The following is a 16,794-nucleotide window of genomic DNA, read 5'->3' as shown; positions in this document are numbered from 1 at the left end:
GATAAAGGACATCCATTTAAAGAAAGGCAAACATAAACAATGGTTAGTGGACATCCTAGAGGGGGTGTTATATTCCCACGCTGTACCCTTATTAACAAAACAATTGTTTCCAGGTCAGAAATGACCCATCTCAACTTACATACCAACCCGATCACATTACTCTCCTAAAATCACGACAGTATAGAGTACATTCTATTTAATTGAGATTTCTTGACTCGAGAGGCTATAATTATATATATTTATTTGTAACGGATGTTCAGTCATCCATGTCTTGTCATTACTCATAATTTATATATATATAGTTCAGACATTACTTCGAGCCGGATCAGTGGAGGCGGGTATATTTTGTATTCGTTACCCTTCATTTCATGGCCAGTACAAGACAAGGGGCACACTTTATGTATTACAGGATTACTATATCTCACAGAAGAATATTAACAAATGTTAAAGAAGCCACATTTATATCAAACAAGGTATGACTTTACTTTTATGTTTACATCTCGTACGACCATATCTTCTTTAAGTGTCATTTAGTAATTGAACAGTAACACACTAACACTATTTTATGGAATAACAATTACTGGTTTATTAACATGCAACGTTTCGACGATCATACTCTCATCTTTATCAAGCAAATGATAACATATATGTTCGTTCGTTTCTGGGGTTTTACGTCCACTTCCACCTAAGGTGATATCGTAGACAAAACATATATGTAAAACATCAAGTGTTTATATACAGTAAAAAAGAAGCCTTAAATATAGACCTTATATATAACTAGCACTGATCAAAGCGATGATGACAAAGCCCTAAGTTGTTACAATGTACCGAAGCCATAATTAATTACATATCTATAAAGCAGGACTGTATATAAATACTTGATGTTTTACATATATGTTATCATTTACTTGATAAAGACGAGAGTATGATCGTCGAAACGTTGCATGTTAATAAACCAGTAATTGTTATTCCATAAAATAGTGTGACGTACAGTTCCTTCCCATCTGTGTCGCTCGCTGGTGAGGCCCATGCCTTATGATGGCAGTTGAAGTCCCCACATATGATTAGGGTGTCTCCCGGAATTTGTTTGAAAATCCTATCGTAGTCTTTGTTTTTTGTTTTAGTAGCTGGTGGGTTGTAGACATTTACTATGCTTAAAGTTTGTTTGTTTCCTATAGCAATGTCAATCGCCATTAATTCTAATTTACTTGATTGATTTATTGTTAATCTGCTAAAAGGGATGTTGCTTTTAACATAGATGGCGAGACCGCCTCCTTTTGATTGGCCCGGTCGATCATGCCTCACCATTGTGTAACTGTCCAAATTGATATCATTGTTTTTGGGAGTTAACCGTGTCTCTTGTATACATAGTATGTCTGGGTTGTTTTGATAGACATATTGTTTGAGTTCTATCAAACGAGACCGCAGCCCATTTACGTTAAGTTGAAAGATATTAATTGGCTTCGCCATTTTAATTGTTAGTAATTTGTTGTTTTAGTATTTTAGATTATTTTTAGAAAACATCTTCGCTATTGTTTACGCTGCATTTGCGCTTGTCTTGGTTGATTATTTCATTGTCAGTAATCATGGGATTGTTTCCATGCCTTAACGAATTGTCTTCGTCTTCATTGACAACTGAACTTGTGTTTCTTTTAGCCGGTCTTGATTGACTACGGCTTCTTCGGTTTTCCTTTGATTTAGTTTCGGAGGGTGGGGGCATATTTGTTTCTTCTGTTTCTGGAGCCCTTTCTGTTTGAGGGAGTTTTCCTTTTTTTGATGGGGTTTGGGTAACTCTGTTCATTTTTGACGTGTTAGTTACATGATTTATTATAACTTTCCCTACTTCTATGTTTCCTTCTTCCTCATTTGTTATTTTTCCTAGTTTAGTCAATTCTTTGCAGAAGTTGACAAACTCTTTTATGCTTTTAAATTGGGGAGTGAAAGTTTTATTGTTGTCTTTTGTTACTTCCTCTTTGCTAGGAGGATTTACTACTTTTTTTTGTTCGGGTATGGTTTTATTATTAATATGAGCCGTGGCTTCTTTATGAGATATGCCATGCACGTACTGCATGGTCAAGATTGACTTTGTGTTTATATATTTGGGGCATTTTGGTGAATCAGCTCCGTGATTCCCTTTACAGTTGACACATTTTGTCTGAGTGGCCCTACATTCCTCGGTTTTGTGGTTGTTACCACATTTGCCACAGATAGCTGTGCTCCTACATAATTTTTCTAGATGTCCTATTTTCTGGCACTTTGTGCACCTTTTTACTTTGAGTATATATGGGTGAACAGACCTTCTTTCATATAGCATGTAGATAATACCCTGCGGGGTATCATCCTTTTTGAAGGTTAGTTGGACCGTCCTGATTGTTTTGCCTGGTCGTACCGGGTATTGGTAAATTGCCAGGGGTTTGTAACCTCCCAGTTTGAGGTTGTCCAGGATCTCCTCGTCTGTGTAATCTTTTGGAATGTTATATATTATTACTCTGTTTGTTTGGTTATGCTCCGACATGGAGATTTCAACCTTTATATTCCCTAACGTTTTAATGTTTGTCGCCAATTGGGCGTCCTCCATATTTTGGAATCCTAGTCTGGCGTTTCCGTTTGCCAGTATTCTGATGTCTGGGAGAGCTGCTGTCTCCCATTTTGTCCTAATTTCATCTCCGATTTTCGAGACTTTTGTGCCCTTGAAGGATTTCCCCTCTTTAGGCGAACATAGCACAATGTATTTGTAATCACGCACCATCCTTGATGCGAGAGCTGGTTGGGGTTGTCTTGGTGAGTTTACCAAGGCGTTTGAATAATTCATGGCCATAATAAATGCAATTCTTCCAAAAAATATAAATATAGGTGGTAAATAGTTGAGAAAATAAGCTAAAAATATGATAAGGATAAAATTAAGTTGAGTCAGCTATAGGACGAGAGGAATAGGGTGGGATTTGGGGAAGGAGTCGAAAAGGACGAAAGTCTGAAGCCTAACTTTGTTGAACAACTAAGATTAGCCCGCCCGCTAACTTGAGTTGTTCAGGTGACGAAATTAACTAAGTTATTTAAAACAAATAATAGTAAAGAAAAAAATTAAGTATAACTTACAGTATAGAGTGATCCTAATTATCCAATAATCCACTAAACACAAAATAGATGTTAACAGGGCAAACGCTAATTAACGAGTGAGTGAGTGATTAACCTAAATAAATCACACTGTATTTGATTATGTGTGTGGAGGGGTGTATGGGTTGAGGGTTTGTTGTGTGTTTGTGTGTATGTTTGTTTTGCGAGTGTTTATTATTGAATGTGCGTATATCACAGCATGGACCAGTTACTGGTTAATAGTTTCACGATAATCGAACAAACCATGTGACTCATTCCATTAGCTAGTTGAATGCAGTCATAGCGGCGATAAACCATAACGGTCAAAATTTCCTTTTGGTCTAAACAGTCGCAACACTTTAGTCAAAACGACCCCCCCCCCCCCCCTTAAAAAAAACAAACAAAAAACAACATTAATTTATTACATAGCATGGATAAAAATACCAACTGAGTCCCATTCATTTGATAAAAATTACATGTTCAAGCAGATGAAAATAATGACTAATCATTCTAAAACAATTAAAATGCTTATTGCCAACCCAGAAAATTGCGGGCTGATTTTCAAAGGAAAGGGGTGGGCACTAGGGTTCCCCGGTACGAGATATTTAAGTGATTGGTTAATCCATAATTAAGTATTCCACACTCTATTACTGGTTACGTAAGATACATTATGTAAGATTTAGATAAAGAGCTGACCGTTCTTGCTATAATAACTAAAAAATAGATAATACAAAATGAATATATTAAAAAATGCATTCAAATTACTTTATTCTGAGTCAAGTTATCACTGTTTGTAGTTTTGACAAGATGTGTGTATTAATTGTGTTTTATCGTAACAACGGTACTGGTATGTTCGGGGCTTAGCCTCGCTTTCCCATTTTTAATTACATCATTAAATCATTAAAACTCCATGCACGCGCTGTCCGATTTATATCATGTTTAATGGTGTCACGTTCATAATCGTAAAATATATTTAAATCTTTCGAAATGAATGGAAAAATGAAATGGGTTTAACGTCCTACTGTTCTGCTCCTAACCTGGGCTAATGAAGACGGGCATACGCCATACAGTGTGCTATGAGGGAAATTTTGCCCGGGCAGCGGCGCTACGGCCTACTCTTATATCGAATTTCAACTGCCAAGGGATCTTTCACGTGCATTCCAATTTATACACGGGACCTCGGTTTTTCGTCTCATCCGAAGGACTACTTTGAAACAAAACTTAAACGTATTCTGACACAAAAATAATATGTCTTTTCTAGACTTTCTGACCATAAATCCTGGATAATGATTAGGACAGGGTAAAAACAATAAAAAATGTGAGAAAACGAGAAATATTTGTAAAATGTTTTTGTTTTTTTTTAATTGTAAAAATGGTTCTCTCGACTTCCTATTTTTGCAATATCAACCACATATGCATAAAATTTAATTTTAGTGCAAACAATAAATGTTTTTCTTTTTTTTTTTTTTTTGCAAAAATGCATGGTTGCTATAACGTTTATATAGAGATTGGTTTAAAATATCATGTTTTATATAGATCATATAAGATTGGTATAAAATATCCTCTCCTATAACTATAAAGATTGTATCCTTGTATAGTTATAATAAAACACCCGAGGCAGCTTGAATAAAACATAAACACGCAGAGACAATCTGTCCGGACAATTAATGATAACAATTACATCATACTGTACGATGAACTGGGTCCTGTTTCATGAAATTTTAACTAAGATAAAATCCAAATTTTAGTAATTTGATTGGATAATATTAGATTGATTTTAGTGCTTAGTCAATCAACATTGAAGTATCTACTAAAATTTGGATCTTATCTTTAGTTAAGATTTCGAGAAATAGGGCCCTGTTCCATTTGAAGTCCCCGATACTCTACCGTGCTATTTCACCGATACCCAACATGTTATTTCGGCTTAATCCAAGCTAAAATTTGTTCAAATTCGTTATTTCATATTTAATTTAGAAATGAAAACCAAGTTATCAATGGTTCGGATTCAAGAGGATTAAAGTGGCCCATCCAAAACTTTTACCCAACATTTATGTGTGATCTCGCTGTAAATACTGAGAGGAATTGTAAACCGGTCAAACGACGTTCATACAACTCAATGTCAACTTCCGGAGAGAAGATGCTACACGCTAGATGATTCGCAAATAATTTGTATTATTTTCTTATCAAAACTTAAACATGGATTATGTAAAATTTAGATAAAGAGCTAACCGTTTTACAGTTCTAAAATAAATAATTCAAAATGGATATATTGAAAATTTCATTGGAATTTATTATTTTATTCTGGGTGAAGTTAGTGTTCGAGGTTTTGACAAGATGTAGCGTAGATTGTTTGATCTAACCCATTTAAAGGGACTATCCCGAGTTGAACAGTGTCTCAAAAATAAAAGTCCAAGTATGTATGAAATTTAAGAGCCAAAATTTAGAGGAATGGTGTATGCTCAAAATATTGAGTCGTTTGGACGCGAACGTCAAAATTGCTTATCAGGACACGTAACCCTTTTATGATTTTGGGTCAATTTTTTCGTTGGGTGACCTGATAATCGATCCCCATTCCTTTAGAGCTCTATACATCGAATGACCCATGTGCTGTACTTGATAACGAAAGGTAAATTTCACCTACACATTATTTTTATAAAATAAAAGTCTAGTTTTATCCTCCATTTCCAGATGAAGACTGACAAGTTTAAGTTGTTTGAAAACGTATTGCATATATTGAGTTAGTTGCTTGGCCCTAAGGTAGAGGATTCTACAGAATTTTAACGCAAAATTAAGCAGTTTTATTCTCCAAAATATTATCGGGATTTGCCCTTTAAGACCCGACCATTCAATGTCCTAGAAAGTTGATTATTGGCTTGTAATGTTAATTAATGTCTAAATAATAGTTTATATATCATTTGAGGGCACAATAAAGACCTGTTATAGAAGTAATAATTAGACATTAAATAACCTATCCAGACCATAATCAACTCTCGATGTCATCGCTAGCCTGCGATATTTACTGAATTAGGACCCCGATCTGCTGCTCAACTCTCATTCATGATAAAACCAAGAAGTGGATAATCAAGACTACGTATTTTATCGTACCGACTTTAGTATTGATGATCGAGGCTAGGCTCAAAATTCAAGAGCTAACTTCTCGGCTCAGAGTGAATTAATTTGACTGAAATGTTCAGCAAATTCAGTTTACATTATCAAGTTTTTAACTATTATAGCGAGAATTGTCATAATGCCTCCCATAATGTATCTTTAAGGGGATGTAAAAGCAAATTTAAAGGCAGTTATTATAGCCTGATAAAGGAAACTCAAGTACCACAACATATGAGTATATAAAGAGTGGATGGGCTTGTATGCACGAAATACTACTGGTTTTACCTCTGTTCAGAAATGTAAATATTAAATAGTCGGGCCATAATCAGCTTTTTATATTTTGATTACATTCAAGGTATTATTTTTATAGATCATTTTCTAAAGTGGTTCTTCGAGAGCCCATATCCATACTAAAGCAAACGTGGAATTACATGCAGCCTACGTGGAAAACTAGTATACGGATGTAATAGATACGGTTAGGATGGGGTCAAATTTTCGAAGAAATACTACACGGTTTTAACTGGGCCAAGAAATAATCCAGACGTAGACGAAGCAAATTCCTTGTTGATCATACCACAAAACTCACCGGAAAGGTACGAATACTGTAGAAATAAACCTTTTCAACTTGCCACACGGTGTGCTATGAAAATGCACACATGCCACACGGTGTGCTATGAAGATGGACACATGCCACACGGTGTGCTATGAAAATGCACACATGCCACACGGTGTGGTATAGAGGACATTTGCCCGGCCTACTCTTATTTAGAATTCCAACTGTCAAGATTTATTTTATTGCACGCTAACGAACGTGTACATGGGACCCCCAATTATCATTACATCCGACTAGCCCTGTATGTGGGTGGGGGCGGGGGTGGGCTTTGCATGCCTTGCGTCAATTTAGTTTGTTCACAAACGAATTCTGATCCGCCACACCATTCTTGTATCACCATTAATTTACTGTTTGTTAAATATGTCTATAGACATGCTTAACATTTATACACGATAAAATTATTTAAAATAGAAATAAAATCTGATAAATCAGTCCATCGTTTCGAGTTTGATTGATTACACATATAATTAACTGAAAACAGATTAATATGAAAGAAGATAACTTTCGCTAAAAAAAGATGTGCACGAAATAATGAGCAGGCTTAGGGATGCCTTTAATCATCCAATGCGCAACGTTTTGTGCATGTTTCGGGGGACGGACATGACGCTTTCTCGTCCTGAAACTGGTCTAGATAAAAATTCAAAGACTGTACCTTTCCAGAACCTTCGTTCCTACATCACTGGCAATGGGAAACCACGTTGGGGAATTCCGGGCAAACTTTCTCGGCCAACATTTATTAGTGAGCCAGCGTCTTGCTCACTGAGCATGCGTGACTCCCTGGAGTGGAAAAGGTATAAATAAAAGGAACCCGAACCATTGCTAACCAACTGATGAGAATTAGTAGATGATATTTAGTGGAATAACTTCATATATCATCCAAACGCTTTAGTGGTAGGGAGGCAATATGGCCTATCCTTGTGTTACCAGCGGATGTAACATAATAATTAAACAATAACACAACGACGAATATTGTTAACTATGTGAATCTCCCCAACACAATGCGAAGTGTTACAAAGTGTTCCAGAAATAGTAAGCACACTATATGTACTATACGATACCCACCATAATAGCTAATTCAACCGAGAGTCTTCAAAAAATAAATTTGTAAAAAGAAATTAAATCTCAATCTTAACGGTTGGATGGCTTTAAACTGATAAAGTTTCCTTCAGGGTGTGATAGATGATAACATATTTATATTGTGGATATATTTTGTTCATTTAACCTTGGGTGAATTAGGGTGTAACTGGTAATCAGTGTAGAATAAGACCCAAGTTCATATTAAAATTACTCGGTTGATAAGTCAATATTCACGAAGCGGCACAAAACAGGCAATCAGTTGTCAAGTACACATCCGGGAAATTAAAATATAAAAGACCGCTAATTTAATGGCAAAATGAACTTAATGACAGTCAGACACTAGTGCTGCGATAAAACGTTTGGGATATATTACCTCTTTTTCTGGGATTACTTTACTTATATTAGTTTGTTTTTCATTTTGTATGAGGGGGTTTGGGTGGCTGAATGATTAGCACGTGTGCGCTGTATCCTTCGTGCGCACTGTATCATAAAGATGCCATTGAGTCAACTGGCGTGGTTTCGATTCCCCTGTTGTACGTGACAAGGAGTAGGGTCTCCTGTCCAACCTCGTGGGTTTTCTCCGGGTCCTCCGGTTTCCTCCCACTGCTAAAGACGCCTACGCGCAAGCGAATTATCGAAATAAAATTGAACCATGTGTTAGTCCCGAAATGATCTAGTTTGGACGTTAAAACCTCTCTCTCTCTCTCTCTCTCTCTCTCTCTCTCTCTCTCTCTCCAACAGCATATTGATCGGAGAGGTACGTCACACGCAAGTTTAAACACATTGGTAAAAATTCTTATTGTTATATAATAAGCTCACAAATGGATTATGAAATTGACACTCAAGATTGTCTCTATATCCAATTACAGGTGAATAAAGTTTGTCCTTAAGAATGATATCTGAGGGTGATTTAATATTGATAGCATGTAACGATGTTGACGTTTTACCTACAACATCAAGCGTTTATTAAATTAAAAATAACAGTTTAGTCCGCAGACGTTCATAACTATTTATTATGGAAGCCTATTGCTGCCATTTCATAATCGCGACTTGGGTAGATTTGCGTGCGCTTGGGTAAATTGTGCTACTGGTGGTAGTCAGTGAACATGCGTACCAAGGCAAGAAAGTGAGAAGCGAGTTGAGACGTCGATGGCTAGAAAGAAAGCGAGAAGTCGAGGGTGCGAGAATGCAATGATCTTTAAAGGCGAGATAGCGAGAAGTTTAGGGCGAATAAAATCGAGATTATAAAATGGCCGGAATAGGCTTCCTTAATTTAAAGAACAGCTGAACGATGTAAAAAAATTGTCTGCGATATCACCTCGGTGGAAGTGGACGTTAAATAAATGTATGTCTCGCATTGTAAAACAAGGAAAATTTGGATGCAGACGATTGAGGATGACATAAGATATTATAATTAGATACAATAAAAGGAGGTGATTGGAGAGGATTATCGTCCCTTTGAAAAAATAACCCCTTTGTCAGTGGCGTGTTAGAAATTAAATAAGGAACGAGGAATGACATTAATTGTAAGGATATTAATAATTTAAAATTGACGTCCATCATTGTACCAGAATTCCAACGCTTGTTTAAAAAGACAGCCTTTGATTGAAGTACAATACAAGACAATAACAGACAAAAAGATATTTAATAACGGTCCCATTTACACATTTGAAATTTAGAGTAAGAAATAAAACGGGGTTTAACGTCCTACTGTTCTGTCCGGGAAAATTTGTCCGGACAGCGGCGCTACGGCCCACTTTTATATCGAATTCAAACTGGCAAGTGATCTTTTACGTGCACGCCAATGTGTACACGGGGCCTCAGTTTTTGTCAGATACGAATGAAAAGACAGCCGTCTTTGTCAGGCCCTCCGCCCTGCACCATTGACAAGGGGAAACGACACCGGAAAATACCGATGAACTTTTTCGACCAACACCGGGATGGAACCCGCTACCTCCAGGCTAGCGACCCAGCGTCTTACTCACCGTGACTCCATTTAGAGTAAGAAACATGGAGCCAATGGAAAACTTATAGAATGGGTGTGATGACTCTAGATCTGGGTGATAGGGCATTAGAGTTCTATATACGATGTAAGGGCTGAATCGGTATTGTGGAAGATCTACAAGAAGGATGTTGCCAATGGCTAGGGATGAAGCTCATGCCGGAGCTAAATAAACATAAGATTTCTCACACGGACCATCAACCCGTGGATAAAAGATACATTATATACCATGAAATCTTCGCCATCTGTATCCTGTTAGAATCGTTCAGCCATCTTATTGGTTGAAGATATCTTTTGTTAAACGAGTTTTACATTGTTTAGATTTCAATTAAATCGACGGTGATGACGATGCTCTTTTGAAATAGATTTTTTAATATACAATAATTGTATATGAATGGATTTTCCCCAGTCATCTAACCCTGATATCCCGTTCACACGTTCAAGTTGACAAACTCTTTTATGCTTTTAAATTGGGGAGTGAAAGTTTTATTGTTGACTTTTGTTACTTCCTCTTTGCTAGGAGGATTTACTGCTTTTTTTTGTTCGGGTATGGTTTTATTATTAATATGAGCCGTGGCTTCTTTATGAGATATGCCATGCACGTACTGCATGGTCAAGATTGACTTTGTGTTTATATATTTGGGGCATTTTGGTGAATCAGCTCCGTGATTCCCTTTACAGTTGACACATTTTGTCTGAGTGGCCCTACATTCCTCGGTTTTGTGGTTGTTACCACATTTGCCACAGATAGCTGTGCTCCTACAGAATTTTTCTAGATGTCCTATTCTCTGGCACTTTGTGCACCTTTTTACTTTGGGTATATATGGGTGAACAGACCTTCTTTCATATAGCATGTAGATAATACCCTGCGGGGTATCATCCTTTTTGAAGGTTAGTTGGACCGTCCTGATTGTTTTGCCTGGTCGTACCGGGTATTGGTAAATTGCCAGGGGTTTGTAACCTCCCAGTGTGAGGTTGTCCAGGATCTCCTCGTCTGTGTAATCTTTTGGAATGTTATATATTATTACTCTGTCTGTTTGGTTATGCTCCGACATGGAGATTTCAACCTTTATATTCCCTAACGTTTTAATGTTTGTCGCCAATTGGGCGTCCTCCATATTTTGGAATCCTAGTCTGGCGTTTCCGTTTGCCAGTATTCTGATGTCTGGGAGAGCTGCTGTCTCCCATTTTGTCCTAATTTCATCTCCGATTTTCGAGACTTTTGTGCCCTTGAAGGATTTCCCCTCTTTAGGCGAACATAGCACAATGTATTTGTAATCACGCACCATCCTTGATGCGAGAGCTGGTTGGGGTTGTCTTGGTGAGTTTACCAAGGCGTTTGAATAATTCATGGCCATAATAAATGCAATTCTTCCAAAAAATATAAATATAGGTGGTAAATAGTTGAGAAAATAAGCTAAAAATATGATAAGGATAAAATTAAGTTGAGTCAGCTATAGGACGAGAGGAATAGGGTGGGATTTGGGGAAGGAGTCGAAAAGGACGAAAGTCTGAAGCCTAACTTTGTTGAACAACTAAGATTAGCCCGCCCGCTAACTTGAGTTGTTCAGGTGACGAAAGTTATTTAAAACAAATAATAGTAAAGAAAAAAATTAAGTATAACTTACAGTATAGAGTGATCCTAATTATCCAATAATCCACTAAACACAAAATAGATGTTAACAGGGCAAACGCTAATTAACGAGTGAGTGAGTGATTAACCTAAATAAATCACACTGTATTTGATTATGTGTGTGGAGGGGTGTATGGGTTGAGGGTTTGTTGTGTGTTTGTGTGTATGTTTGTTTTGCGAGTGTTTATTATTGAATGTGCGTATATCACAGCATGGACCAGTTACTGGTTAATAGTTTCACGATAATCGAACAAACCATGTGACTCATTCCATTAGCTAGTTGAATGCAGTCATAGCGGCGATAAACCATAACGGTCAAAATTCCCTTTGGTCTAAACAGTCGCAACACTTTAGTCAAAACGACCCCCCCCCCCCTTAAAAAAACAAACAAAAAACAACATTAATTTATTACATAGCATGGATAAAAATACCAACTGAGTCCCATTCATTTGATAAAAATTACAAGTTCAAGCAGATCAAAATAATGACTAATCATTCTAAAACAATTAAAATGCTTATTGCCAACCCAGACAATTGCGGGCTGATTTTCAAAGGAAAGGGGTGGGCACTAGGGTTCCCCGGTACGAGATATTTAAGTGATTGGTTAATCCATAATTAAGTATTCCACACTCTATTACTGGTTACGTAAGATACATTATGTAAGATTTAGATAAAGAGCTGACCGTTCTTGCTATAATAACTAAAAAATAGATAATACAAAATGAATATATTAAAAAATGCATTCAAATTACTTTATTCTGAGTCAAGTTATCACTGTTTGTAGTTTTGACAAGATGTGTGTATTAATTGCGTTTTATCGTAACAACGGTACTGGTATGTTCGGGGCTTAGCCTCGCTTTCCCATTTTTAATTACATCATTAAATCATTAAAACTCCATGCACGCGCTGTCCGATTTATATCATGTTTAATGGTGTCACGTTCATAATCGTAAAATATATTTAAATCTTTCGAAATGAATGGAAAAATGAAATGGGTTTAACGTTCTACTGTTCTGCTCCTAACCTGGGCTAATGAAGACGGGCATACGCCATACAGTGTGCTATGAGGGAAATTTTGCCCGGGCAGCGGCGCTACGGCCTACTCTTGTATCGAATTTCAACTGCCAAGGGATCTTTCACGTGCATTCCAATTTATACACGGGACCTCGGTTTTTCGTCTCATCCGAAGGACTACTTTGAAACAAAACTTAAACGTATTCTGACACAAAAATAATATGTCTTTTCTAGACTTTCTGACCATAAATCCTGGATAATGATTAGGACAGGGTAAAAACAATAAAAAATGTGAGAAAACGAGAAATATTTGTAAAATGTTTTTGGTTTTTTTTAATTGTAAAAATGGTTCTCTCGACTTCCTATTTTTGCAATATCAACCACATATGCATAAAATTTAATTTTAGTGCAAACAATAAATGTTTTTCTTTTTTTTTTTTTTTTGCAAAAATGCATGGTTGCTATAACGTTTATATAGACATTGGTTTAAAATATCATGTTTTATATAGATCATATAAGATTGGTATAAAATATCCTCTCCTATAACTATAAAGATTGTATCCTTGTATAGTTATAATAAAACACCCGAGGCAGCTTGAATAAAACATAAACACGCAGAGACAATCTGTCCGGACAATTAATGATAACAATTACATCATACTGTACGATGAACTGGGTCCTGTTTCATGAAATTTTAACTAAGATAAAATCCAAATTTTAGTAATTTGATTGGATAATATTAGATTGATTTTAGTGCTTAGTCAATCAACATTGAAGTATCTACTAAAATTTGGATTTTATCTTTAGTTAAGATTTCGAGAAATAGGGCCCTGTTCCATTTGAAGTCCCCGATACTCTACCGTGCTATTTCACCGATACCCAACATGTTATTTCGGCTTAATCCAAGCTAAAATTTGTTCAAATTCGTTATTTCATATTTAATTTAGAAATGAAAACCAAGTTATCAATGGTTCGGATTCAAGAGGATTAAAGTGGCCCATCCAAAACTTTTACCCAACATTTATGTGTGATCTCGCTGTAAATACTGAGAGGAATTGTAAACCGGTCAAACGACGTTCATACAACTCAATGTCAACTTCCGGAGAGAAGATGCTACACGCTAGATGATTCGCAAATAATTTGTATTATTTTCTTATCAAAACTTAAAGATGGATTATGTAAAATTTAGATAAAGAGCTAACCGTTTTACAGTTCTAAAATAAATAATTCAAAATGGATATATTGAAAATTTCATTGGAATTTATTACTTTATTCTGGGTGAAGTTAGTGTTCGAGGTTTTGACAAGATGTAGCGTAGATTGTTTGATCTAATCCATTTAAAGGGACTATCCCGAGTTGAACAGTGTCTCAAAAATAAAAGTCCAAGTATGTATGAAATTTAAGAGCCAAAATTTAGAGGAATGGTGTATGCTCAAAATATTGAGTCGTTTGGACGCGAACGTCAAAATTGCTTATCAGGACACGTAACCCTTTTAAGATTTTGGGTCAATTTTTTCGTTGGGTGACCTGATAATCGATTCCCATTCCTTTAGAGCTCTATACATCGAATGACCCATGTGCTGTACTTGATAACGAAAGGTAAATTTCACCTACACATTATTTTTATAAAATAAAAGTCTAGTTTTATCCTCCATTTCCAGATGAAGACTGACAAGTTTAAGTTGTTTGAAAACGTATTGCATATATTGAGTTAGTTGCTTGGCCCTAAGGTAGAGGATTCTACAGAATTTTAACGCAAAATTAAGCAGTTTTATTCTCCAAAATATGATCGGGATTTGCCCTTTAAGACCCGACCATTCAATGTCCTAGAAAGTTGATTATTGGCTTGTAATGTTAATAAATGTCTAAATAATAGTTTATATAACATTTGAGGGCACAATAAAGACCTGTTATAGAAGTAATAATTAGACATTAAATAACCTATCCAGACCATAATCAACTCTCGATGTCATCGCTAGCCTGCGATATTTACTGAAATAGGACCCCGATCTGCTACTCAACTCTCATTCATGATAAAACCAAGAAGTGGATAATCAAGACTACGTATTTTATCGTACCGACTTTAGTAATGATGATCGAGGCTAGGCCCAAAATTCAAGAGCTAACTTCTCGGCTCAGAGTGAATTAATTCGACTGAAATGTTCAGCAAATTCAGTTTACATTATCAAGTTTTTAACTATTATAGCGAGAATTGTCATAATGCCTCCCATAATGTATCTTTAAGGGGATGTAAAAGCAAATTTAAAGGCAGTTATTATAGCCTGATAAAGGAAACTCAAGTACCACAACATACGAGTATATAAAGAGTGGATGGGCTTGTATGCACGAAATACTGCTGGTTTTACCTCTGTTCAGAAATGTAAATATTAAATAGCCGGGCCATAATCAGCTTTTTATATTTTGATTACATTCAAGGTATTATTTTTATAGATCATTTTCTAAAGTGGTTCTTCGAGAGCCCATAGCCATACTAAAGCAAACGTGGAATTACATGTAGCCTACGTGGAAAACTAGTATACGGATGTAATAGATACGGTTAGGATGGGGTCAAATTTTCGAAGAAATACTACACGTTTTTAACTGGGCCAAGAAATAATCCAGACGTAGACGAAGCAAAGTCCTTGTTGACCATACCACAAAACTCACCGGAAAGGTACGAATACTGTAGAAATAAACCTTTTCAACTTGCCACACGGTGTGCTATGAAAATGCACACATGCCACACGGTGTGGTATAGAGGACATTTGCCCGGCCTACTCTTATTTAGAATTCCAACTGTCAAGATTTATTTTATTGCACGCTAACGAACGTGTACATGGGACCCCCAATTATCATTACATCCGACTAGCCCTGTATGTGGGTGGGGGCGGGGGTGGGCTTTGCATGCCTTGCGTCAATTTAGTTTGTTCACAAACGAATTCTGATCCGCCACACCATTCTTGTATCACCATTAATTTACTGTTTGTTAAATATGTCTATAGACATGCTTAACATTTATACACGATAAAATTATTTAATATAGAAAAAAAATCTTATAAATCAGTCCATCGTTTCGAGTTTGATTGATTACACATATAATTAACTGAAAACAGATTAATATGAAAGAATGAGCAGGCTTAGGGATGCCTTTAATCATCCAATGCGCAACGTTTTGTGCATGTTTCGGGGGATGACATGACGCTTTCTCGTCCTGAAACTGGTCTAGATAAAAATTCAAAGACTGTACCTTTCCAGAACCTTCGTTCCTACATCACTGGCAATGGGAAACCACGTTGGGGAATTCCGGGCAAACTTTCTCGGCCAACATTTATTAGTGAGCCAGCGTCTTGCTCACTGAGCATGCGTGACTCCCTGGAGTGGAAAAGGTATAAATAAAAGGAACCAGAATCATTGCTAACCAACTGATGAGAATTAGTAGATGATATTTAGTGGAATAACTTTATATATCATCCAAACGCTTTAGTGGTAGGGAGGCAATATGGCCTATCCTTGTGTTACCAGCGGATGTAACATAACAATTAAACAATAACACAACGACGAATATTGTTAACTATGTGAATCTCCCCAACACAATGCGAAGTGTTACAAAGTGTTCCAGAAATAGTAAGCACACTATATGTACTATACGATACCCACCATAATAGCTAATTCAACCGAGAGTCTTCAAAAAATAAATTTGTAAAAAGAAATTAAATCTCAATCTTAACGGTTGGATGGCTTTAAACTGATAAAGTTCCCTTCAGGGTGTGATAGATGATAACATATTTATATTGTGGATATATTTTGTTCATTTAACCTTGGGTGAATTAGGGTGTATCTGGTAATCAGTGTAGAATAAGACCCAAGTTCATATTAAAATTACTCGGTTGATAAGTCAATATTCACGAAGCGGCACAAAACAGGCAATCAGTTGTCAAGTACACATCCGGGAAATTAAAATATAAAAGACCGCTAATTTAATGGCAAAATGAACTTAATGACAGTCAGACACTAGTGCTGCGATAAAACGTTTGGGATATATTACCTCTTTTTCTGGGATTACTTTACTTATATTAGTTTGTTTTTCATTTTGTATGAGGGGGTTTGGGTGGCTGAATGATTAGCACGTGTGCGCTGTATCCTTCGTGCGCACTGTATCATAAAGATGCCATTGAGTCAACTGGCGTGGTTTCGATTCCCCTGTTGTACGTGACAAGGAGTAGGGTCTCCTGTCCAACCTCGTGGGTTTTCTCC

General features: G+C 36.5%; 1 protein-coding gene across 1 annotated transcript in view; it reads left to right on the top strand.

The window, feature by feature from the left end:
* Nucleotides 1-339: 339 nt before the first annotated feature.
* The window catches only part of LOC126832194 (uncharacterized), a 41,983-nt gene continuing 25,528 nt past the window's right edge, over nucleotides 340-16,794 (top strand). Inside the window, exon 1 of the mRNA XM_050562905.2 lies at nucleotides 340-473. Coding sequence (XP_050418862.1) covers nucleotides 442-473 — 32 coding nt within the window. The 5' untranslated portion in view covers nucleotides 340-441. The remainder of the gene's footprint in view (nucleotides 474-16,794) is intronic.

The sequence above is a fragment of the Patella vulgata genome, chromosome 9, assembly GCF_932274485.2.
Source record: "Patella vulgata chromosome 9, xgPatVulg1.2, whole genome shotgun sequence".
NCBI lineage: Eukaryota > Metazoa > Mollusca > Gastropoda > Patellidae > Patella > Patella vulgata.
This window is presented reverse-complemented; position numbering and strand designations above follow the sequence as displayed.